The sequence below is a fragment of the Phacochoerus africanus genome, chromosome 1, assembly GCF_016906955.1.
Source record: "Phacochoerus africanus isolate WHEZ1 chromosome 1, ROS_Pafr_v1, whole genome shotgun sequence".
In the NCBI taxonomy this organism is placed as follows: domain Eukaryota; kingdom Metazoa; phylum Chordata; class Mammalia; order Artiodactyla; family Suidae; genus Phacochoerus; species Phacochoerus africanus.
Window position 1 is genome coordinate 285,947,048 of NC_062544.1, and position 26,295 is coordinate 285,973,342.

The 26,295-nt window shown below is 53.1% G+C and overlaps 1 protein-coding gene across 2 annotated transcripts in view; it reads left to right on the top strand.

Moving 5' to 3' along the window:
* Positions 1-26,295, top strand: part of PDE9A (phosphodiesterase 9A) — a 100,447-nt gene that overhangs the window by 30,852 nt on the left and 43,300 nt on the right. For both annotated transcript variants that reach the window (XM_047797297.1, XM_047797306.1), the window contains exons 2-4: positions 2,490-2,560; positions 4,158-4,235; positions 10,384-10,427. In XM_047797297.1, the coding sequence (XP_047653253.1) occupies positions 2,490-2,560; positions 4,158-4,235; positions 10,384-10,427 (193 nt within the window). The remainder of the gene's footprint in view (positions 1-2,489; positions 2,561-4,157; positions 4,236-10,383; positions 10,428-26,295) is intronic.

Here is a 26,295-nt window from a genome sequence, read left to right on the forward strand (position 1 = left end):
CCGTGGCTGTGGCACAGGACGGCAGACACGGCTTAGATCTGGCGTTGCTGTGGCTGTGGCACAGGCCTGCAGCTACAGCTCTGATTGGACCCCTAGCCTGGGAGCCTCCATATGCCGAGGGTGCGGCCCTTAAAAGAAAAAGAAGGCGAGGCTGTCCAGGCATTTCTGCATTGGGGTTCGCATGGAGCTTCACTCCAGAGCCCTGCTAAAGGCTCATTAACTGATGAGATAAACACAGCAAAAGCATGACTCCCACATACGAAATGGCCATGCGCCCACGATTTTTGCCTCGCCGGTTAGTTGAACGAGGGAACCGGTCAGATGTGAGGGCCAGTTCAAGGGCGTCAAAGCGCCCACAGCAGAGGGACGCTGGAGCGGAGCTCCGGTGGACACAGCACAGTTTTCCGTGCAAATCTTTTCTGCTTATTTCTGACCTCCTCACAGCCCCCCAGCCTGTCGTCCAGAATTATCTCAAAGACGGTTCTGGATCACAGAACCTCACCAGGCTTGGCTGGATCAGCCACATGGGGCAGCGGGAGCATCCGTGGGCGCTGTGAGTCCGCCAGGGTTTGCTCTGCTGGGAGATTTCGTAATTGGACTTTTTAAAGCTTCTATTGTTTGCTTGCCCGAGGCGAGGAAGCCATCACAAAGGACTCCCTCCTCCAGGTTCCTCTGCAGCCGAGGCCCTCAGGACACTCGAGGGATGGTCTTTGTGCCCCCTCCCCCCCCGAGGGGGGGGGCTCGTTAGCCTGCACTCCACCTCTGTCACACTCAGCTCCAAGCCGCCTCCCCCTTTTCTGGAAGTTCCGAGCAAATTGAGAGTTTTCACAGACAGAGCTCCCCACCCCCGGCCCCCCTACCCTTCGGCCGACCCCTGCCTTGTCCTGGGGTCTGGAATGAACCCACAGAGTCCACCGGCGCCAAGTGGAAATGAACTTCACAGCGGTTCAAATGGGAACGTCAGAAATGGTCCTGTGTCAGTGGGCAAATGGCCAGGACCACCCCACCCCACACCCCTCGAGGGCACAGCCCGCAGGAGCTAAAGCCTGGGGGAGGGGGGCAGGGATGCACCTTCGTGAAAGCCCAGGCCTGACCCAAGGTCAGATGGAGGCAAGCGTCGGGCCCCCGGCCAGGAGGCGCTGTGGAGAAGGGGTTGGGGGAGCAGAGCAGCGGGTCGGGGAGGGGTCCCCATGGACGAGAGTGAGGGTGGGTGGGACCTCGGTGAGGACACAGGCGTGGGGGACAAACCCCGGAACCTCAGGCGCCCGGCGAGGGGCCACCTTCTGCCCTGAAAATGGGCACCTCCGGGCCTGAGTTCTAGCAACCGCTGTGGGGTGCTGGGCAAGCCCCAGCAGGGCCTGCACGGGGGCTGCTACAGGGGTCCAGCAGCCCAAACCCAGACACCGGCGCCAGGTGGACAGTGCAGATAAAGGGCCGCTTCTCGGAGGGTGCGACACCCCCCGGACGGTGGTGCTGGCTTTGTCTCAGCGTTGCCAGGCCAGCAGTGCGCAGGAAGCCGCGGTTGTCAGGGAGAGGCTGCCTTGAGCGGGGAACTATCTGCCTGCTCCAGTTCGCTGTTTGCAATAAAAAAAAAAAAGAAAGAAAAAAAAAACGGTGCAGACTGATCTTTGCTAAAAACATGGTACTCTGGTTATTTAACAAGTCTCCCTGCAGCCCAGCCCTCCCACCCCGGCCCTGCCTGCAGCTGAGCAGGGGGCCTCACAGCAGTTGGCGAAAATGGTCATGCAAAGAGCTCAGCTCAGCCTTGGAGAACAACCCCCGTCTCCTGGGCTTGAAGCCCGTCTCCCAGGGAGGGGCTCTCGCTGAGAGTCCCAGGCGGACCCCCCAGGACGAAGAGAGTCCCGGGCAGACCCCCATCCCCACCCCGGACAAAGATACGGATGCGAACATGTTTCTTTCCTGTCCAGCCAGGGCCGGACGCCCAGCCTGTGGGCGGAACTGCTTCCCGAGAAGTTGGTTCCCTGTGCAGCCCCAGGGCTCACATCAGATCCTTTCTCGTTGTCATGCCCTCTGTGCTTCCGTCTGTCTGCAACCTCAGCCCGCAAAGCCTCGAAGGCAGTCTTAGGTTTAAGCAAATGCCCTTCCCCCCTTTTGCACAGCGGGCCCCCGTATGATGTTGTTGGGGTCCCCCGTGATGCGATGGCTGTAAGCAGAGGGGTCGAAGGTGTGTCAGTTGTCATCAGGATGGCACACAGCAGCACGTCCCCTGCGGGTGTGTTTATGGGGGCGACAGCTTTGTTTTTCACCATTCTTTTCAGCAAACCAAAAAGTGACCCTCAACCAGTCTAAATGGAAGCAATGGAAAAACACTGTGCAACCTGCCAGGGTCCGGGGTTTTTTTGCTTTTGCGTTTGTTTTTTCTTTGTAAAATGAACCTGCAGATTGGGACCAGGGGGCGTGGGCTCTGACGTCGCCATGGCAACCAGCGCTCTGGCCCCGCCTCTCACGGCCCTGTGCTTGCTTCGCAGGTGATCTTCAGCAGGTACTGCAACTCCAGCGACATCATGGACCTGTTCTGCATCGCGACCGGCCTGCCTCGGTGAGGAACCCAGAGTCTCCCCTGCCAGGGGGCGCCTCGAAAGTCACCTGGGGCGGGGGTACCTGGGAGGGCGAGGGGCTGACTCTAGGGCACAAGAGGTGCGTGCTCACCTTGCACGCAGGACCTTTCACATTGGTGAATGAAACCACAGAGGATGCAGCCACAGCTGTCCCCTGCCCGCCAGCAGCCACCACGCCACTGCACGGAGGAGGGAACCACTGGGCGGAATTAGGCAGAGACGAGTCTTAGGAGAGTCCCAGGCTAGGGGTCGAATCAGAGCTGCAGCTGCCGGCCTACACCACAGCCACAGCAACGTGGGATCCAAGCCACATCTGCGACCTACACCACAGCTCACACCAACACCAGATCCTTAACCCACTGAGCAAGGCCAGGGATCAAACCCGCAACCTCGTGGTTCCTAGTCGGATTCATTTCCGCCGCACCACAATGGGACCTCCAAGAGTTTCTCTTTATCTTCATTTGTTCCTCTCTTTGGGAGAAAGGGTGAAAGAGACGAGAGCGAATATTCGGGCTCTGGTCCCCCAGCCCCACACGACCCAGCAGGGACCTCTTCTGTGGGGGTGGGGCAGTCCTCACAGGTCAGCGTCGGAGAAGACTGACATGGGAAGTAAGTCGAAAAGACCAGAAATCGACCTTCGAGAGCCATCAGAATTCCCAAAGAGTCATTTTCCCAAGTCAGCACTTTGTTGGGGAAGTGGATTTTCCGTCCTAACTTCCCGACTAAAGAGAGTGACCAGGAGCCACTTTGACCTGCTGTTAACTTTCGAGTTACCATCCAGGTCCAGGAAGGTGATAGGGCACCTTTCAGAGTCAGGTGAGAAAAAAGGAGATTCAGACATGAAATTCCACATCTGAAATCCCAGCAAGGGGCAGCGTGTAGTAGCCAAAAATAACCCACAGTTTGGGGCATCTTTTTTTGTCTGCAGCTGCAGCATGTGGAAGCTTCCGGGCCAGGCATCAAACCTGTGCCACAGCAGTGACCCAAGCCACAGGGGTGACAATACCAGGTTCTTAACCCTCTGGGCCCCCAGGGAACCCCCGGAGCATCTTTTATTAAGCCCTGTGCTAAGAAATAAATGTTATTCTTTAAAACGGCCCTGGGACTTAGGTGTCCCCCGCACTGCATGGATTTTAACAATGCACGACTGAAGGCCAGGGCCTTGCGGCCACCCCTCCGCAAGGGAGGGCCCCCCCCCCAGGGGAGAGGTGAGAGGAAGAGTCAGCTTATCCCCTTAAAACTGTTTTGTGGGAGAGGTTCGTGCCGTTGGACAGACTCCCGCAGGAAATGAAGTGTGAAGGCAGACCCTGGACTCATCACTGGCTGGTGTAAATGCTCTTTTCACCACGGTGGGAGTTCATCGCCCACCCCACAAACGAGACTTCCAGTCCCTCCCACATCCAGACCAGAGAGCACCTCAACCGCTCACTTGGTTTACGAGCCGAGGGCCAGGGGCTCGAGGCCGAGTCCTCGCCGCCCTTTGGACGGGACGGGCCTGGCGCTGGCGCTGCTGCCTCCGGGGAGGCCCGGGTCCGAGGTCCACCCACGGGGGAGACACTGGCCTTTCCTGTCTTCCAGGAACACGACCATCTCACTCCTGACCACGGACGATGCCATGGTGTCCATCGACCCCACCATGCCCGCCAATTCCGAACGGTAAGCGGCGTCGCCAGCCCCTTCCTGTGGCAAGTCCGACGGGAATCTGCTCGCGCGACAGGGTGTCCGTGGCGGGGTTTTTTTTTTCTTTCTTCTTCTTCTTTAATTTACTGCTGCAGGAGAATCTGAATTGAAACCACAGCTGGGAGGGTCTCAAGGAGGCTGCCGTCTCCTTGGCAGAGCTGGTCACTTTCCGAGAAAGTGCCAGCTCTATGTGTGGGAAAACCGAGGTTCTGCATGGCAATAGCAGAGCTGCCCCCCCATCCCCGTCCATCCGGAGGGGCCACAGGAGAGTCCCTGCCCAGGGCCTCTGGGCCATGCTGGGTGCCCTGGGACACATCCTGGAAGTGTCAAGTGCTACCCCCGGCTGCTCCACACAGGACGGGAGGAGGCCTGGGGCCCTGCGAGTGGAGTCAGGCGCTGCCTGGAGGGAAGAGGCTCGGGCTTCTGCGGACTCGAGTCCCGCCCACCTGGCTGCGTGTGGCCAGAGGGCTGATAAGGGCTGAGCAGAGCCTCTCCAGCCCGAGCCAGCTCGTCTGCCCAGATGGGGAGGCCAGTCCTGACAGGGCAGGGAGGGGGTGTCTGGGGTGGGGGGCTCCACCTGGCTGCTCCAGCCCACGGGAGAGTGCGTGTGCAGGAAGACCCTCGAACATGCGGCCACCGGAGGGTCCCGGCTGCCCGTGGGCTCCCCGTGATGAGGTCCCTGGGACCTCGTCCACAGGTGCTGAAAAGGTTCCCCCAACCAAGGTCCTGGCCCAGGGACAGGCACCTGCCCTTCTTCCTCTGTCCCCAGAGGCCACCTGTCAGCCACTGCTGGCCTGGGTGCAGGATGCCGGGCCCCAGACAAGGACACAAGGCTCCTTGATCGAGGCATTGCTGCAGAGCCAGGCAAGCAGCCCCCACTGCCTTGAGCCCGGGGGCAGGCACCCAGCGTTGTCCTCCCCCAGCATCTGGATGCTTCCATGGGGGCCCCCCGTCCCTCCCCCTGCACCCCGTCATCTCCTGGATTTTTAATCTCCTCACCAGGCACCTCTGCCCGCATGCGCTTGGCTCTGATTACGCTCTGATTCTGGGCTCCCGGCTCCCCCGAAGGAGTGATGCTGATTGAACCCCCAAAGGCTCCAGGGGGGTTGCTGTAGATCGCAGCGCAGGCTTGGGCCTGACCCCACTCTGTTCATGAGGAAGGTCACGCGTGACCTGTCCCCCTGACGTCCCCTAGCTTAAAATCATGCCATCAGGGGGACGTGCCTGTCTGGCCAGTCTGGTCTTGGATGGAGCAAAAGGGCATTTTTCCTGAATTAATGGAAACAGTGTGTGGTTTGTTCCTATTCTCTCACTTCCTCGGCTCTGGTTTGGCACTTTTTTCCGAGCCAGCCCTTCTCAGCGGGAGGCAGTTTTGTTCCCTGGAAGACACTTGGTGAAGTCAGGGGACATTTTGGCCACAACAGGGAAGGGGTCTCTGGCACCCCGTGGGCAGAGGCCAGGGCTGCAGCTCCACATTCCATGGTGCCCGGGCACCCCTACCCCAGACACTCCTGCCCGAACGTCAGCAGTGCCCAGGCCGAGAGCCTGGGTATATGGTCGCCACCTTTCTCTTGGCCCAGCTGCCCGTTGTCCCCTAGGGCACCAGCCTCCTGTCCTGGCAGGTCCTGGCATCACAGGGGTGGTTGAAGCAGGGCCCCCCCCCCCACCGCGTCTGATTCGCTAGGTCTGGGTGGGGCCCCGGAACGGGCGTTTCTGCAGGTTCCCAGGTGGCAGTGGTGCTGGCCGAGTCCCCCCTTAGTCACTGCTCTGACCCCCGGGCAGCCCCTCACTCCCTTTGTCCACTCCCCGCATGTGAGGTCACAGCCCTTTCTCCATTTTGGAGCTGCCCCTTCCATCCGCTTCCCCGTCTGTGTCTGTGTGCCCGCTCTCAGCGCCGTCAGAGGCCGTTTTCCCAGAGGTTTCATCCAGCCCACTCCCGTCCCCCACCCCACCTGCGCCCCCACTGAGCCCCCATCTGCTCCGCTGCCCCCAGCTCTCAGCTCCACATTTCCAGCCGCCATCCGAGGCCCCCCTCATCCTAAACATGCACAAAATAAACCGGTCCAGCCAGACCCACGACTGTCAGCCCTGCCTGCAGGTTCAGGCCCCCAGGGGTCTTCAAAAAGGCGCTGATGACCAGACCCCAACCAGGACCAGGTCGATGGAGATTTTTGAGGGAGTTTTGAAAGCTCACCGGGGGATTCTAACCTGCAGCCGGGGAGAGAGTTGCTGGTGCAACGTGGGGACGCCAAGGAGCCACTTTGGACCCCAGGGTGGTGCTCTGCTCGCCAGCGTCCAGAAGGTCACACGGGGTCTCCCTTTCTTGGAAAGTGCTGGATACATTTTGTTTCTCCCAGAAAATGGTCCAGTCAGGTCGAGTCCCCTCTGCTTCCTCCACCTCTGAAGGACCTGCAGCCCCCCGGGCCAGGCCTGGCCAAGACCTGTCCCTCAGCCTCAGACTCAGGAGCCACCTCCAGGGGCGGGCTCCCCGCCCCCACAGCACCTGCTTCCCACTCGGTTCACGCTCACAGGGGCCACTTCCCACGGCCTCCTCTCCCCATTCCAAGAGCTCTGGGCTGTCACCGTCTGGACACCAATCAGAAGTCGGGAGCCTGCCGTCCCACCTCATGCCCTAAAGGTTTGGGCTCATTTCAAACCAAATAGCATGACCTTCTGCCTCTTCCTTCAAAATATGTCCTGTTTGGAGTTCCCGTCATGGCACAGTGGTTAACGAATCCGACTGGGAACCATGAGATCGCGGGTTCAATCCCTGGCCTTGCTCGGTGGGTTGGGGATCCAGCGTTGCCATGAGCTGTGGTGTAGGTCACAGAAGCGGCTCGGATCTGGCGTTGCTGTGGCTGTGGTGCAGGCTGGCAGCTGCAGCTCCGACTTGACCCCCAGCCTGGGAACCTCCATATGCTGCAGGTACGGCCCTAAAAAAAAAAAAAAAAAAATGTCCTGCCATAACAATCAGGGAACATTCAGAGCAGCATTTTCAACACCCTGAGACCCTGGAACACAGCCACCGGAGTCAGAGCAGCTCTGACTCAGAGCACCGGGCTGAGGCGCTTCCTCTGTTTTGGAGCCAAGAAGAAAGACAACTGATTGCTAATCAACCCTGATTCCTAAAGACCAACAAACAGAAGACCCGCGTCCCAGCTCAGACTGCACTGCGAGGACGGAGCACCCGGCCTGGTGCTCCTTCGGGGCCCCTGGTTCCCTTTGACAATGTGGCGCTTCCGACAACACCCCCTCCGTGTCCGCCTCGGCCGCTTCAAGATCCTCATCAGAGAAGAGACCCCCCCAGCTTAAAGAGCCTGAGGAAAGAGGGGCGGGCAGCAGGGCGGACGGCGCGAGGGGAGAGCCAGGGCGGCGGAGCGCGCGCGTGCCCCGCACCGTCGCTCCTCCGTTTCCCGTTTGGGCCGGGTTGTGATGCGCGAGGCTCTCCACCCGACGCTCTCCTCCCGAGGATGGCGAGCGCGGCCACCTCCCCAGTTCCCGCGTGGCTCCCACTAAGCGTGTTTTGAGTATTGGAGCCCAGGCAGGTGCGTTCTGGAAAAAGACAAACACAGAAGTTCCAGAAGTGGACTCTCTCCGTTCCGTCGATGAGGAGGAAGGAATGAAGATGCACCTCGGTTTAGGCCGAGCCAGGAGTGTGTCCAGTCGTGGAAGCCGCGTGATTGGTTCTGAGAACATGGCTGTTGTTCAGTCAAGAGGATTAAGGGTGGAGGAGCCAAGAATAACCTTGGGGGGCTGGGGGGCTGCTGTCATGGGCACCTCCTCCACCGGGAGTCGTCAGGATACGCCTGCCGCTCTGACTCTGCCCACCCGCCCCCTGCACCTTTGCAGAGCCAACACTGACCCCACGGCCCCGGCCCACCTCCTGCACCTGCTCTGCACCATCACCACCGCCGCCAGCATCCGCCTGTGGGGAAGGGGGCGGGAGAGGAGAAACAGGGGACTGGAGGGGGAGGGGGGCCCCTTCCTACACCCTCGGGGCGGGCCCCGTCTCTCCACCCAGTGCCCCGCATCAGTGCTGCTGCTTGTGGGGGGCCTGAGGGCAGAGGAAGAGGAGACGGGGTGGCGGGGACGGCCCCCTCGCCTCAGTCCTGGGTGGCGCTGACATGTGGCCTGGAGCACGGCCTCTGGCCGCCTCTCTGGTTCAAAGTCCACCCCAGGCACACTCATCACAGGTGGGTTCCAGCGAGGTGTCCCCTCCCTGACCTCTGGCTCCTCACACCTGCGTGTTGGCAAGGCTGACAGCTGCGGGGTGGGTCGGGGGAGGATGGGACCCCCTGCTACGCGCATCACTGGGAGCCCAGAGGCGCTAGGGCTGCCCTTGACCAGCCCTCAGGCCCCACCTCAGCCCCCCAGGCTCGTACGTGCTGTGGCTCACCTGCGTACAGGTGGGGCCGCACCTCAGGCTGCGTGGATTCTAAGGCGGTCCACGATCTGCCAGGACCCGCATGCCGTGGGACAAAAAATGCCCCAAATCCCAGAGAACCACCGTCAGGGCCCTTGGGAAGACGGCCTTTCGCTAAGCAAGGCACTCCCAGGGCGGCTGGGCAGGTGTCACTCGCTGTGCCAGGAGGAGCCTCCTGGACCGAGACCACCGTGGGGCTGTCCCTCCCTCAGCCACCGTGCCACGCGCTTGGGACGTTTATACTTTACCGGTGTCCTAAATTGGAAACAATTTTCCGTGTGGCCTGTGACTGTTCAACCACAGGTGTCACCCCCAATTACTCATGGTTAACCGTTGTGTTTGGTGTGAACCCTTCCAGACTCTCTGTACGTGTTTGGCAGCCCTGAGCTGGTTCTCTGTCTGTGACCCCGTCGCTTGCTGTGTCTCCCTCCTAAGATGCCCTGGGCATCCCTGCACAGCTGCCCTCTTTTGCATTTTTTTTCTTTTCTTTTTCTTTTTATGGCTGCACTTGTGGCATATGGGAGTTCCCAGGCTAGGAGTTGAATCCAAGCTGGGAACCTGGTTCACCCGTGCCCTCAGAGCTCTCCTGTTACCAGATTCTAAAATTTGGCTAGGAGTTCCCGTCATGGCGCAGTGGTTAACGAATCCGACTAGGAACCATGAGGTTGCGGGTTCGATCCCTGCCCTTGCTCAGTGAGTTAACGATCCGGCGTTGCCGTGAGCTGTGGTGTAGGTTGCAGACGCGGCTCGGATCCCGCGTTGCTGTGGCTCTGGCGTAGGCCGGTGGCTGCAGCTCCGATTCGACCCCTAGCCTGGGAACCTCCATATGCCGCGGGAGCGGCCCAAAGAAATGGCAAAAAGACAAAAATAAATAAATAAATAAATAAATAATAAAATAAATAAAAAAATAAAATAAAATAAAATTTGGCTAAACTGCTGCGTGTTAAAAAAAAAAAAAGGAAAAAGGAAAAAGCCTCTTTCACCAGGTGTCTCTATTTTTTCGAACCGTTTCCGGAGTTCCCTGGCGGTGCAGCGGGTTAAAGTCCCGGTGTTGGCACTGCCGTGGCATGCATGGGTTCGATCCCTGGCCCTGGAATTTCCGTATGCCCTGGGGACAGCCAGAAATAAAGATAAGCTGTCATCGACCGTGGCCGACTTTGCTCTTTTCTGCCTCCTTTCCATCGACTTCATCGTCTTCCCCACCGTTGTCACAGGTCCTTGTCCTTCTGCCTGGCCCCGCTCTCACCAGCATAGTCTCCCCACCCCTGAGGGTCTCCTCGTTACCCGGGCCGGCATCGCCAAGGTGCCAGTGCGTTTTCCACTGAGTTATGACACCAATCTCTCTGGGCATCTGGGGGAAGAGTCCCCAGGAGCTCAAACCCAGCCAAAGAGGGAGAGCTTCCTTCGTCTGGAAGGTGTAGGGTGGGCCAGGACCCTTCTCTGTGGTCCCAGCTGCATTCAGCTTGCTGGTTTTATTAACCAGCTATGAGCATGATAGCGGGTGGTCCATCCTTCAAAGGCTATATTTAAAGTATTTAGAATTCTTCTGAACGAGGACGCTCAGAAGCGCCAAGGAAACTGATTTTTAAAAGACCTAATTCACTGAATTCTAATTCACCCCAAGTGCTTATATCTCCAGTACCAGACGTGCTCCGGCGTCTTTGACAGCATCTCACTGTGGAACGGCCTTCTCTCTTGCAGAACTCCCTACAAAGTGAGACCTGTGGCCATCAAGCAGCTCTCTGGTAAGGCCCTGCTATCATTTTTTTTTTTTTAATTAAAAGGAAAAAAAAGAGAGAAAGAAAGCGCCAGGCTACCCCGTGATCGCATTATGAGCTAAGAAGTGAATTTGCAGCCTGGATCTGTTACAGAATCTAAAGCCATCTTCCCCTGCAGAGGCAGCCACGCTCTGCCCCCCCACGGCCCCTGACCACACCCCACTCTTGTCTCCCCGAGTCCAGTACCTGTCCTGCCCATTAGATGGGGAGGTGAAAAGCCCAGCGCTTTGCAAGCCCAGCCTTCAGGATGCCCCACCCAGACACTGGTGGTGTTTTGTTAAAATTCCATTTCCTTTTGGGGTGTTTTTAAAATCACTCTGACGTATGTGTGGTTTACACATAATAAAATGTTCCCATTTAAGTGTATATTTGGATGCGCTTTAAAAGTCGTGCACAATCTTATTGCACCAAGACAAGGAGCACGTACATCCCCTGAAAAGGTCTTCTTAGGCCTCTTCCCACGCAACCCTGTCCCCCGCCTCCTGGTCCCTATCAGCCACCAACCTGCTCTCCGACCCCGTAGGTTACAGATTTGTTTCAAGAGTTTCATAGAAAAGAAATTACGTAACATGTGTATTCTTTTTGGACTCGACCTAATGGTTTTGAGACTCGTCCCTGTATTTTGTGTATCAGTGATTCAGTCCTTTTCACTGGTGAGTAATATTCCAAGGGGTGAACGGACCACAGTTATCTGCTCATCTGTTGAAGGGCCTCTGGGTCCTTCCGGTTGGGGCTTTTGTAAATCAGGCAGCAAGAGCATCCAAGGACAAGCGTTTGCAGGGGTGTCTAGTTTTATTTCTCTTGGCGTCAATGGGATGGAATGGGGTTGCTGGGTTAAGCATGTGTGTGGTATAGAAACTACCGCCACGCCCTGTTTCTGCACCGTCCCGCGTTCCCACCTGGCACGGACCAGAGCTCCCAGTGCTTCCCCTCCTCGGCAGCACTTGCTAGCGTCCATCTCTTTTGTGTCAGTCCTTCCATCGGATGGAGTGGTACTGCATTGATACTTTACCGGTGTCCTGTAGACATCCCTGCAATAGGGAGCAGATAAACTGCATTTAGGTCAGCGATCCATTTCAAGTCAATTTTTGTGTATGGCCTGAGGTGAAAGTTGAAGTTTGTTTTTTTCTTTTTAGGATTTAGTTGTTAGTTTGATTTTACCTTTTGTAAGCTCGCTGGCTGCAGAATAGAACTTTGATGCCGCCCGTATCGTGCTGGATGGTGTGTGAGGGAGGCCCCGATGGTCTGTGCCTTGGCGTCTCACCTTTAAAGTGACGGCGTTTACGTAGGAGCCCTGGTGGCTTTCCGTCTTTTTTATGCCTGAGCAGCTCTTTATGAAAATTCTTAGTTCAGTTCTCTTGAAAAGTAGACCTTGGAATAAAAAATGAGTTCTAACTTTATCTCGCATGAAAAGCACGTTTTGGAGTTCCCACTGTGGCCCTGACTGCAGGGGCTCGGGTCGCTACAGAGGTGTGGGTTCAATCCCTGGCCCAGCATAGTGGTTTAAAGGCTCTGACGTTGCCACCGCTGCAGCTCGAATTCAGTCCCTGGCCTGGGAACGTCCCTAAGCCATGACTGTGGCCATAAAAGAAAAAAAAGAAAAGAGAAAGAAAGGAAAGGAAAGGAGACCACTTTTTACCCTAAAAACTTATCAAGCCCTTGACTTAGTAGTAAACTTTTTTCCTCGCTGTTTGCCGTTCTTGCCATTAACTAGATCCGCACTCACTTCAGCCTTCACTGCTCTCTCTCCCCATTGCCTCTTCTCTTTCGGGCCCCAGTCCACACTTAGTCGTCGGGCCTTCTTGGTCCTCTCTGGTCCGACAGGGTCTCAGGTGGCCGTCATTGTCGTGACCCTGGCAGTCTTTAAGAGTCTGTCGACGGCTCTTCCATCTGGGCTCGTCTGATGCTTTTCTCACCACCGGCCTGGGCGTGTGCACCTTGGGAAGGAAGGTATAGGGTCCGTGAGACCCACATGAGCCCCTGGCTCCTTCACTGTCAAGTTGCTTTTTTCCCCTTTCCTTGCTCAATTCTGGGGCAGCAAGTCCCAAGTCTAGCCTCCCTTCAAGTGAAGGCGATCGGAATTTAGGTTCACTTTCTCCAGGCAGAGATCCACGTGTTGAGAAAACAGTCCTCTCCCCCATTGAGTTATCATGGCACCTTTGTCACAAAGCAGTTGAGCACATATGTGTGGGGTCTTCGGACTCCCTGTGGTGCTCCGTTAACAACCGCGTCCGTCCTCAAACCAGCGCCACGCTGTCCTGATGACGGAGGTTCCCGGTGAGCCTCGAAGTCAGGAAGAGCGGATCCCGTGGGTCTGTCTTCTTTTTCAAAAACGTTTGGCCCCTTCCAGGTTCCTTTTCTGTTCAGACACATTTTAGGAGCAGCCTGTCAATCGCTACTCAAAAAAGTCTGCTGGGATTTTGATGGAAATGGTGCTAAATATACATAGGGCAATTTGGGAAGGACTGTCTGAGTCATGCGGAGTCTTCTGATTCGTGAGTTTTTCTTCTGATTCGTGGGTGTTTCCTTTAATGTCTTTCACTGGCGTATTTTAGTGGACAGTGTAAAGTTCTTCAATGGATATTGACAAACCTATCGCTGTTTCATATGTTAATGCCATTATCAATGGATTTTTTAAAATTTCAATTTCCACTAGTTCTTCGTTTAGAGAAATACAATGGGCTTTTGTGGATGACCTGGCTGCACTCACCTATTAAGTCTAGTATATTTTCTGTAGATTTCCTATGATTTTCTACATATGCAAATAGAGAATTGCTTCCTCCTTTCTTTTCTTTTGTTGTTTTTTTCGTTTTATCGTACTAGCTAGGATAGCTCCTGTGATAGAATAGAAGGTGTGAAAGTAGAGATTCATGCTTCGTTGCCAACCTCAGAGGGAATATAGGATGTTTTTCACCATCAGTTATGATGTCAGCTATAGCGCTTTTTGGTAGATGCCCTTTATCAGGTTGAGGGTTTGTTTGGTTTTTTTTTTATTTATTTCTATTTCTGATTTGTTGAGTGTTTTAATCATAAATGGGTGTTGAATTTTATCAAATGCTTTTCTGCCTGTATTGAGGTCATCTTTTTTTTTCACCTCTCCAATTAGTAGTGAATTTTAATAATCCATTTATTTTTTTATTTTTATAAAAGTATAGTTGATTTACAATCTTCTGTCGATTTCTGCTGTACAGCAAAGTGACCCAGTCTAATAATTGATTTTAAAATATCGAACTAACCTTGCATGCCTAGTATAAACTCCATTTGGCCATGGCATATTTTCTTTTTGTTTTGAATTAAATTTGCAAATATTAAGGATTTCCATATCCCCGTTGATGAGGGATATAGGTCCATAGTTTTCTTTTCCTATAATATATTCATCTGTCTTATAAAATGAATTGGGACGTTTCTGCCTCCTCTGTGTTCTGGAAGAGTCTGTGTAGGGTTGGCCTTATTTCTCCCTTAAATGCTTCACAGAAATCACCAATGAATCCATCTGTGCTTGGAGTTTCTTTGTGGGAAGGTTTTTAATGATGGATTCAACTTAAGAGGTACATTCAAGTTTTCCATTTACGGGGGTTAATTTTGGGAAGTTGTGTCCGTTGCACCTAGGTTTCGTCTAAGAGTCTGTTGGCACGATGTGGTTGATATACGCCCTTATTATCCTCTTTACGTCCATAGGCTTCTAGTGTAATTCCCCCTTTCATTCAAGGTATTAGTAATTGATATCTTCTCCCTTTCTACACTGATCAGGTTAACGAGAGGTTTAGAAGTTGTATTGATTTCTTTTTCCAAAGAAGTAGGTTTCATTCGTTTTCTCAGTCGTTTGCTTCCTGTTTGATTGATCCCTGCTCTTATGTTTATTACTTCGTTCCTTCTATCCATCCATATCTAACATGCGCTTCTTCTTCTAGCTACGGAAGGTGGAAGCTTGATCGTTGATTTTGGATCTTTCTTTTTTATGCATAATAATTTAAAGCTAGAGATTTCCCTCCAAGCATACTTCGTGTCTCATATATTTTGATGTGCTGTGTTTTCATTTCCATTCAACTTAAAATATTTTCTAATTTACCTTGTGGTTTCTTTTACGATCCATTTGTTATTTAGAAGTATGGTATTTAATTTTCAAGTACTGGGGTATTTTCCAGTTGGCTCTCCGTTATTGGTTTTCCAGTTGTCTTTCTGTGTGTTTGTCTTGGCCACAGCGTGCAGCAGCTTGATGTGGGGTCTCAGTTCCCAAACCAAGGATTGAACCCAGGCCGCAGGGGTGAAAGCACCGAGCCCTAGTCACGAAACCCCCAGGGAACTTGCTGTTATTGGTTTCTGTTCATTCCATTGTGACTGTGTAACTTCAGCCTTTTTTCATTGATTCCGGTGCATGGTGTATCTTGGTGACTATTCCATGTACACCTGAAAAGCATCTGTACTCTTGGTCCTGGGTGAGAGAGTCTACAAATGTCCATTAGGTCAGGTCAGTTGATAGTGTAGTTCAGGTTTTCTGTACTTTCGCTTATTTTTTGTCTCCTCGTTCTATCGATTGGTCCCTGAAGGGTGAGTATTGAAACACCCACCTCTGTCGTGGGTGCGTTATTTCAGTTCTCAGTTCTCTCGCTTTCGTTTTCTGTTATTGGGCGCATGCTTCTGTAGGATTGTTGCACCTTCTCGATGAATCCGCCCCTTTATTCCGATAAAAATGCGCCCTCTACCGTTGGAGCTGTTCCTCGTTTGAAAGGCTTCTTTACCTCGCATTACGGTAACCAGTCCAGCTTTCTCACACTTACTGCTCCTACGCTGTATCCCTTCCCATCCCTCTCCGTTTAATGTCTTCATGTTTGAAGTGGATTTCTTAGGGGCGGCATTATCAATTCTGGCAATCTCAGCTTTTTCACTAACTTTTTAAGCCATTTACATTAAATGTAATTATTGTTAGGCTTCTGGTTAAATCTGCTGCCTGGTTACTCATTTTCTGTTTGTCTCTTTATTCTCTTTTGGGTATTTTTCTCTCTACATCTTTTGGATACCAAGCGTTTTTTAATTCCACTTTTTTCTCCACTCTTGATTTATGAGCTATACTTCTTTATTTAAATTTCTGAAGCGTATACGATTTACAATGTGGTGCCAATTTTTGCTTTACAGCAAAGTGACCCAGTCATCCATATATATAATTTCCTTTCTTACAGTCTTCCATCGTGGTCTATCCCAAGAGGCTGGATAGAGTTCCCTGTGCTGTACCGTAGGACCTCATTGCTTATCCATTCTCAGTGTAATTGTTTATATCTACGAACCCCAAACTCCCCCACCATCCCACTCCCTCCTCCTCCCTCTTAGCAACCACAAGTCTGTTCTCTATGTCTATGAACCTGTTTCTGTTTTGTAGATGGTTCATTTGTGCCAGATTTTAGATTCCACATATAAGTGATATCATGTAGTGTTTGTCTTTCTCTTTCTGACTTACTTTGCTTAGTGCGATAATCTCTAGTTGCTGCAGATGGCATTACTTTGTTCTTTTTGATGGCTGAGTAGTATTCCATTGTGTATATATATATCCGTCTTCTTAATCCATTCATCTGTAGACGGACACTAAGGTTGTGTCCCTGTCTTGGCTATTGTGAATAGTGCTGCAATGAACATAGGGGTGTAGGTATCTTTTTAAATGATAGTTTTGTCCAGGTATGGCCCAGGAGTGGGATTGATGGTTCATCTGGTAGTTCTATATTTTGTTTTCTGAGGAACCTCCATACTGTTTTCCATAGTGGTTGTACCAACTTACATTCCCACCCAGAGTGTAGGAAGGTTCCCTTTTCTCCACACCTTCTCCAGCATTTGTTATTTGTGGACTTAGTAATGATGGCCACGCTGACCAGTGCGAGGTGGTATCTCACTGTAGTTTTGGCTTGCATTTCCCCAATAATTAGTGATGTTGAGCATTTTTTCATGTGCTTCCTGGCTGTCTGTATCTCTTCTTTGAGCACCGAATTGTAACCCCTAGAGCAGGGATGAGCTGTACCTCTTTGTTTTATTTCTCGGTGGCTGCTTCTGGTGTTCCATATGTATCATCAGCTCATCACAGTCTACCTTTAACTTCTGTTCTCTGACGTCACCTCATGCAAGACTCTCAGAGCAGCAAGCTCCTGTTTCTCCGGCCTCATTCTTTGTGCTGCATCGTACATTTTATTCCTACCTAAGTTTTAAAGCCCATAATACCCCGTTACCAGTTTTTGCTTTCAACAGTCAATTATATTTCTTTTCTTCATGTTTTCATCCATCCGCATTTGCCTTTTCGTTACATTTTAGATCATCTGGATTTTCTTTTCTCCTGTTAAAGAGCGTAGGCTTTGTCCTGGCGGATAGTTGAGTGCTCACAAGTCAGTCTGATGCCCAAAGAACGACATAATGCTTTTTGCAGCAGCGTGGATGGACCTGGAGACAACCACACCACACTAAGTCGGAAGACAAACACCATATGTTGTCACCACGTGTGGAATCTAAAATACGACACGAATGGACTTATCGACAAAACAGAACAGACTCAGACGTGGAGACCCGACGGGTGGTTGCTGGGGGTGGGTAGTGGGGGGGGGGGATGGATACACACCCAGGTCCTACTGTGCAGCCCAGGGAACTCTGTTCAGTATCCTGCGATGGGTCGTAACAGAAGAGAACGTGAAAAAGAGTGTGTATACACCTGAGCCGTCTTGCTGCCCAGCAAAAATTAACGCAGCTTTGGAGAATCACCTCTACTTCAGGAAAGGAAACGTTCTAGAAGACGGCCATTCCCCTTCTTGAATGAAGGCCGTCTGCCCGCCCCCCCCCCCCCCCCCCCCCGGTCGAACATCGAAGCCAGGACTGGGAGGGAAGCACGCCCACATGCATGGGCGGGCGGGCCTGTGGCAGCTACGGGTCCAGAAGAGCCCGGCGCCCTCACTGTTTTCCCTGCGGCTGCTCTCAGCCCCTGAGGCGCTTTACCTGGGGGACGGTGTCTTCATTCGGCCTCAGGACTGAACCCGCACCTGCCGTGGGGACGCAGGCCCCCCGTCCCCTCCATCCTTGCTTTCCCCAGGCCCGCATCTTCCGTCGCCTGACACCTTGCCCAGCTGCACCTCTGCTGGCCACTCGTCCCAGGAGGCCCTCGGGCCATGGCCCAGGTGGTCCGGCTCCAGAGAACGTGGCTGTCCCGTCCTGCCCTGTCTCCTGGGCAGAGATCGTGGCGCCTCAAACCCACCTGCTCCCAGCAGCCCCCTTGTCCTTGTTCTCTAAGGCGGACGATGAAAGCTGGGGCCTCGGGGTGCACAGAAACACCCACAGCACGTGTGCACGCGCTCCTGCCAGGCAGAGGTGACAGGTAGCCGGTGGGGAGCGGCAGGGTGGCCGGCTGTCCATTGACTGGTCCCCAGAGTTCTAGCAGGGGACAAGCAGCTTGTCTCCCGGGCACACGTCTGCCTTTCCCCGGCCAGGGAGGGCTCCCCCGACCCTTTTAGGGAGTCCTTAGGCCTCCAGACCCGAAGAAGCCAGGCCAGAGGGCCAACTGTCTCTCTCCTGTGGTCCCTCGGCTGCAGGGGCCTCTCGAAGAAATGTCCCCCCGTGCCTGCGCCCCACAGCTTCAGACAGACAGATTCCAGTTAGGGTCTGGGACTCGCTCCGGCCCCGTTGTGGCTAAACTCTCAGCCCTGCAGCCAAAAGGGCCTCAGCCATGGAAGCTGCAGATGCTCTCGGGACACCCCCCCCCCCCAGGAGAGGACCACTGTATCAAAAGCCAGCCGCTGTCCGGAGGCTGGTGCGCTGTAACGCAAAATACACGCTGAATTTCAAAGACTCCGTCGGAAGAAAAGGAATGCAAACCATCTCGTGAATAATGGTTACATTTCATGCTTTCGTCCGCAGCATGATTCACACGGCATGAAACCTACCGTTTTATTTATTTTGGACCGCACCTGCAGCATGTGGAAGTTCCTGGGCCAGGAACTGAGCCTGCGCCACAGCAGTGACGACGCCAGATCCTTAACCTGCGGCACCACCAGGGAACTCTAAAACCCACCATGTCAAAGGGCACAGATGCCGTCGTTTGCAGGGCATTCCCTTCGTTGTGCGATCATCTTTCTCAAATGCCCGAACATTTCCGTCATCCAGGAAGCCCCACAGCTCCCGGCCGGCCATCCCACCCCAGCCCCCATCTCCGCGGACAGACCTGTCTGGACGTGTCGTGAAATCGAGCCTGTGGCCTTGGCACCTGTCCCCTGCCCGCAGCCTGGGGTTGGCGGGGCTGCGCTGCTCTGCTCCGGGGAAGGTCAGCGCTCGCCCCACGGGACTGCAGAGCCACGCGGTGTTCAGCTCATGGATGTTCAGATGTTCCCACTCTGCGGCCAATGTCAAGTCCACCACCGTGGACACTCATGCCCAGGTGTTCCTGGGAATGATACATGTCGGAATGAGCTATTTTGAGATAAGTTGGGTTCCATAAAATATTTAAATTAAAAAACCCCACAGAGTCCAGCTGCCTTGGAGGGAGGGCCTGAGAGGATTCAAGCCCTGGTGAGCCAGCTTCTTCCTTCTGAGCCGAGGTCCAGCCTGCGGACTTGTGTGCGGGACAGACCAGAAGTGCTGAGGGCTGGCGCCCCGAGCATGGCCCCCCAGCCAGACAGGGTCACGGAGAAGTGCTCAGCTTCTTGCCCCGTGGGGACAGTTCACCCCTCGTCTACGCAGCTGCCCCCAGTCCCCTGCTTAACGCCCCCACATCCCTGCTTTGCCTCCGTCGCCCATGCCCCCAGGTTTCCTGGGTCCCCTCCAGGTGCACTGCTGGGCCCCGGTTCCATGTGTCCAGGGCGGCTTCACAGGATCCCAAGCAAAGAAACGGGGACGGTCCAGCTGCCCTCCTTCGGGGCCAGTCCGGGTGAAGTGGCTTCAGGAAGACTGCCGTCTACACTGCACTGCAGCTTCCCTGAGAAGGAGGAGCCAGGCTGCACCCCCGCCTGGTTCTTCCCAGGATCCTCGAAATAACTCCTGCAGAAGGGCTGAGCACAGCGCCTGCCCCGTGGGGCGTGCTGTCATTGAACGACAGCTGTCATTTCAGTGACCCGGGGGGCATGTTTCAGTGGCTGAAGCCGGATCTCTGGAACTGCTTCCTCAAGTCTGAGCCCGCACACCGAGGGCTGGCTGCCTTGCCCCTTGCCAGTCAAGCTAATGCTTGACTTTGGAGCACAAACATCATGGGAAATAACGACCCTTCTTAACACCGTCTTCTATTTTTAGTGTAATCTCATCGCCAGCAGCTCTGTAGTCAGAGCCTCTGTCGCCTTTACGTGTTTTTTTAAAACAGAAAGAGCTCAGCGTGCAGAGGGAGAGTTCCCGTGTCTCCGTGATGTCTCCCTCGGGCTTTGTCCGCTTCTGCTTTCTTTAGCTTCGTGGCACTGTGTGTCCGCCCTCTCCTGCGGTGGCCCAGGCGACAGCAGCGGGACCTGGCACATCACTGGGAGGGTGTGGGTGGCAAACCGTGGTACCGCATGCAGGCGCCGCAGTGACGATGTCGGATCCAGCAGCGCCGGCCCTTGGGGTCCGCAGATCCCAACCCGCCCACGCCGAGGGCCGCCGAGGGCCACCGAGGGATGTGAGCATCAGCAGGTTGGGGTGTCCTGCGGGGAGGTGTCTTGGAACCCGTCCCCTGCGGATACCGAGGCGCAATTGTACAGCGAAAACGGTGACATCCGAGCACGAGGGCACGCACCTCCAGGAAACAAATGTTCAAGCTCTTGGCATTGGTGGAGGCAGGCACCCCTCCCCCGCCGCATCTGTGTCCCAGGTAACTGTGCAGGGACGGGCACACACGGACGTGACGGATACGTCTGATGACGTCCCTAAAGACGTGTGCGCGTGTGCTCACCCCCCGGGCCAAGACAAAGACGCCTTCCCGCGCCTGGGAAAATGCCCTGGGCTTCTCTTCAAGCCAGTTCTACCACCCACCCCGTGGGAAACGGCGGATCTGACTTCTTTCACCGCAGACGGCTTCTTCCTGTTCTCCGGTTTCATGCGAATGGAATCACACTGTGAGGGCTCTTTGGTGTCTGCCTTCTCTCGCTCAGGATCCTGTGTCTCAGACCCATGCAGGTCGTTTATTTACTGTCTGCTGCTGAGCGGGACCCTGTTTCATGCTCGCCCCATCGCCGGTTCATGAATTCTCCTGGGAATGGACTTTCCGGTTTGGGGTTAAGCTGCCTTTAAGCATCGTACACGTCTTATGTGGTCGTATTTGCCGTTTATCTCCGGTGCGACTTAGGAGTGATGCTGCTGGCTCATGTGATAAAGTGTGTTTAACTTTATAAGAAACTGCCAAATTTTTCCTGCAGTGGCATTTTGCATTCCCACCTGTCACGGATGCGTGATCCAGGTGTCACATCCAGCCCAACCCCAGCATTCTTAGTGTTTTTAATTTTAGACATTCGAGTAGGTGTAAAGTCATCTTTCATTATGGTTTAAATTTGCACTTCTCGGATGACTTAATAAATTGGGAAAGTGTCTTTCTGTGCTCATTGGTACCTGCATATCTTATTTTGTGAAGTGTCTATTTCAAGCATTTTTCTCATGTTTAGGCTCTTGTATCAGTTTTTGTCACTGGTGTGGGGGACAGCGTATATTCTTGGATAGAATGCAGTTGTCAGGTGTATGTACAGCCAGTATCCTTTGCCAGTTTGTGACTTGTCATTTGATGAGCAGACATTTTTAACTGGATGAACTTAATTGAACAGTTTTGTGTGTGTATCTGGTGCTTTCTGAGCCTTCATTAAGAACCCCTTCTCTCCCCGCCTCTCCCGCCCCAAGGTCATGAAGATACAGTTTTAGCAAGTTTAGGGTTATAGCTGTTACAGTTTAATCTATGATCCATTTCAAATTGGTGTTGTGTGTGGTGTGAGATAGGGCTTGACGGGCATGTGGATCCAGCTGGTATGGCACCCCTGGCTAAAGAGGCTCCCTTCCCGTTGGGTCACTTTGGCACCTTTGTTGAAAATCGTCTCTCTGCGTGTGGGTCCCTGTTCTGTTTCTTCCATTTACATGTCTCCCGACCCCGAGACCACCCTGGCTCAAATGCCAGAGCTTGGCAACGGGTCTTCTTCCACGTCTGTACTTCCTTTTGTTTTGGTTCTTTGGGTCCCTCTAAATTTTAGAATAAAGAATCAACTTGTTGGAGTTCCCTGGTGGCTCAGCGAGTTAAGGATCTGGTGCGGACACTGCTGTGGCACAGGTTCCATCCCTGGCCCAGGAACTTCCACCAAAACCAAAACCAAAAAAAAGAACTAACTTGTTGATTTCTTTCAAAAACCCTCCTCTGGCTTTGGCAGGGATTGCATTCAGTGTGTAAGTGAATTTGGTAACAGTAACGTCGTGACACTGTTGAGCCTTCGACCACAGGCACCCTCCGTCCCTCCACTCAGCTTCAGGAGCGAGTCCGGCTTAGCTTTGTTAAATCTGTTCCCGAGCTTGAGCTCGTGCTGTTTTCCGGTGTTATTGCAAATGAGATCTTCGTTTAATTTGCCATGTGTTTGCTGCTCATTTATAAAAATGGAACAGATATTTGTACATTGACGGAGTATCTTGAGACTTTGCTTATGCCTTCAGGGGCTCGTTCTGGTACAGATTTTATACACTCGTAGGATTTTCCACAGAGACCGTGCCACTTTCTGACGCTACAGACAGTTTTGCTTCTCACATTCCAGTCCGTTTGGCTTTTATCTCTTTTGCTTGTCTTGCTGCGCTGGTTGAAGCTGCCGTGCAATTAAAGTGACCTCAGCCCGCCCTTGGGGGACTTGCCTTCATTCTGTCACCAGTGGGTGTGAGATGAGCTGCAGATTGCTATTATTGCTATTGTTTGTAGCCTCCCTTTGTCAGGTGGAGGGTGTCCTCTTCGGCTAGTTTTCTAGGAGTGTTTGGTCCAATGTTCTTTGAGAAAATTCTCCTTTCTTTTTTTTTTTTGTCTTTTGTTGTTGTTGTTGTTGCTATTTCTAGGGCCACTCCCGCGGCATATGGAGGTTCCCAGGCCAGGGGTTGAATCAGAGCTGTAGCCACCGGCCTACGCCAGAGCCACAGCAACGCGGGATCCGAGCCGCGTCTGCAACCTACACCACAGCTCACGGCAACGCCGGATCCTTAACCCACTGAGCAAGGGCAGGGACCGAACCCGCAACCTCATGGTTCCTAGTCGGATTCGTTAACCACTGCGCCACGACGGGAACTCCATCTCCTTTCATTTTATCCGATGTTCTTTGTGTGTCTCCTGAGATTGGTTGAGGGTGTTTCCTTTTACTCCTAGTTTTCTAATGGTTTTTTCCATCAGAAGTAGGTGTTAGTTTTGTTTAGTTTAGTTTTGTTTTGTTTTTCAGGGCAGCAGGTGTGGCATATGGGGGTTCCCAGATTAGGGGTCAGGTCAGAGCTGCTGCTGCCCGTCTACACCACAGCCGCAGCCACGCCGGATCCGAGTCACATCAGTAAGCTACACCACCGCTCACGGCAACACTGGATCCTTACCCCACGGAGCAAGGCCAGGGATCAAACCCGCATCCTCATGGATATTAGTCAGTTTTGTTTCCACTGAGGCACAGCAGGAACTCCATGGTGTTAGATTTTGTCACACGTTTTTTCTGCACCTACGAGGATAACTATACGATTTTTCACTTTTATTCTGTTGAGAGTGAATTATACTGACTGATTTTCAACGGTTTAAATAACTTTGCTTTCCTGGGGTAACCCCACTTGTATTCCCAGGAAGTATTCCTAGGAAAATATTTAGGAATAAGTTTAACAGAGGGTATGCAGGACCTCTACCCTGACGGAAGATTGTTCCCTTTTTATGGATAGTTTTCGATTTTATTTCCTACTAACACATTAAGGTTTTTTGTGTCTCCGTTTTTGTGGAATGTTGGCTTATAGGTTGTTCTTGTCGTGTCCTTACCGTGTTTCGATAGTGGGGTTGTGGTGGCCTTAGCAAACATATCGGGGGGGTTGCTTTCTGCTCTGTTTCCTGAAAGATTCTACGGAATTTTGGTATTATTTCTTCCTATATCCATTTACATGCAGTGTGTTCGTTGATGTGCTTGCTGCTAGGTCACCATCTTGCCCTTTTGTTTGTTTGTTTTCTGTTGATCTTGGGTTCGGTTCCCTGTTCTTCCTCTTCGGCCTTCTGTGGGGTTGATTAGATAAATACTTGTGTTGTTTTTTATTCCTTCTGTTGGCTCTTTTATCTCTATCTTTTTTTTTTTAGGGCCACACCCATGGTATATGGAGGTTCCCAGGTGAGGGGTCCAATCGGAACTGTGGCCGCCAGCCTACACCACAGTCGAAGCAACTCAGGATCTGAGTCGCATCTTTGACCTACACCACAGCTCACGGCAACGCCAGATCCTTAGCCCACCGAGCGAGGTCAGGGATCGAACCTGCATCTTCATGGATAGCAGTCAGATTTGTTTCCGCTGCGCCACGACAGAAACTCCTATATCTACTTTTTAGCGTTACTTTTTTTTTAGTTGGTTTTTCTAGATATCTCCCTGGGCACCCTTATCCTTTTTTAATTGAGGCTTTATGTTTTAGAGCAGTGTTATAGGTTCATGGCCAAACCGAGTGAAAGCACTGAGTTCCCACACGCTTCCCCGCCCGCCGTCAACACCCCACGTTAGAGCTTGATGTGGGTGTCAGCCCAAGTGCATAGGGCTCACCCTCTGTGTTGTTCATTCTCTGGGTGCTGACAGATGCATAATGACATGTGTCCACCCCCACAGGGTCCCTCCGCATAGCTCCTCTGCCCCCAAAGTCCTCTGTGCCCCATCTTGTCTCCCCCCCCCCGACACCCCTGACAACCACAGAGCTTCTTACTGTCTCCACTGTTTGCTTTTTCCAGAATGTCCAGAGTTGGCATCCCACAGCGGGCAGCCAGTCGGCTTCCTTTGCTGCGTAATATGCATTCAAGGCCCCTCTGTGCCTTGTCATTTGCCTCTGTCTAGCGCCTTTCTCTTTAGAAGGACTACAGTTTGTTCCTTCACCCAGCGAGGGCCGTCGTGGTTGCTTCAGAGGCTTTGGCGGTCATGGCCAAAGCTGCTGTAAACATTTGGGTGAAGCTTTCGTGTAGACATGACTTCTCAGCTCCTTGGGTGGAAACAGCCAGGAGCGTGCCTGCTCCCTTGTGCTTTTACGTGTGGAAGGCCCTGTCTGGGAAAGTGGCTGCCCGCTGTCGCGTCGCGTCCTCACAAGCCGCGGCCGAGAGCTCCTGCTGCGCCGCGTGCTCGCCAGCCGTCGGGGATCCGGCGACGCGGGTTTGGCAGCAGTATCTCACTGCGCCTCTGTCCGCAGCTCCCTGTGGATGGTGAGCCTCCTTGCCTGCGTTTCTTTGCATCTGTACATCTTCTCCACGTGTCTTCCGCATCCTTCGCCCATTTCTAAAGCCTCCTTAACTTTTTATCTATTTAGAGTTAAGATCATAGCACTTTGCACAAAACGGAAACTTTGAGCGCGGCAACCCCCCACCCCCACCCCAGAGCCATTGCCACGAGGACTTGGCATCTGTGCTGTACGCTGAACCTGTGTGACTGCCCACCCGAAGGCACACGTTGAGGTCCCAAGTGCCCCTTTGGTGGCATGTGGAGGTGCGGCCTTTGCCAGGGCAGAAGGTCCTGAGAGCGGATTCCCCCATGAAGGGTTGCTGTCCTTAGAGAGGAGGCCCCGAGAGCCCCCTCGCCCCTTCGGCCCCGTGCCCTCTGTGTACCAGGCAGTGCGCCCTCCCTGGAGGCTCCAGTGAGGATCTCCAGCCTCCAGAGCCGAGAGGAGTGAATTTCTGTTGTTCGTAAGACCCGATCCCGGGTGCTCTGTTAGAGCAGACGGAGCAACGAAGACAATTACACACGTTATAAGCTCCATAGGACAGTGTCCTGCTTTTTACTTTAAACAGCCAGCTGTCTTTTGAAGACATTATGCAAAGAAACTTAACGATCCCTTTTTTGGCTTTTTGTTTTGTTTTGTTTTTGCATTTTAGGGCCGTAGGTGTGGCATATGGAGGTTCCCAGGCTAGGGGTGGAATTGGAGCTGCAGCCGCCGGCCTCCACCACGGCCACAGCAACGCCAGATCGGAGCCACGTCTTCAACCTACACCACATTTCACGGCAATGCTGGATCTGTAACCCGCTGAGCGAGACCAGGGATCAAACCCCCATCCTCATGGATACTAGTTGGATTTGTTTCCAGTGCACCACAAGGGGAACTCCCTAAACTTAAAGACAATTTTGTTTTTGTTTTTATTTCTTTGGCCGGGCCGGGCAGCAGCAACGGCACTGGATCCTTAACCGGCTCTACCCCCAGGGAACTCCAAAGATAATTTGTATAGGTACCTACCTCTTTGCCACTTCCGGTGCCTTTATTTTTCCCTGCCGATGCCAACTCCTGAGTGGCATTCTCTCTCTTCAGCCTGAAAATTTCCCTTTCTCTTTTAGCATCTCTTGCAATGCAGAGCTGCCAGTGACTAATTCCCTCAGCTTTTGCTTCTCTGAACATGTCTCTGTTTTGCCTTCATTTTGAAATACAGGTTTTCGGGGTGTAGAATCCTGCATTTCGAATTTTGTCGTTGTGTTTTCAACCAAGTCTAAAGGCGTCTGTTCATTTTTTCCCTGCCTTCCGTCTTTTTCTGCTGAGAAGCCAGATTTGATTTGATCATTATTCCCTGCAGAGAAGGTGTGTTTTTTCCTCTGGATGCCTTGGAGGGGTTTTTCCTTTATCTCTGGGCTTCAGCACTTTGACCGGATCGTGCGCTGGTTTTCTTTTTGTTTCTCCAACCCTGTGTCCTTCGTGGAGCTTCCACGGTGCATATGTTTGT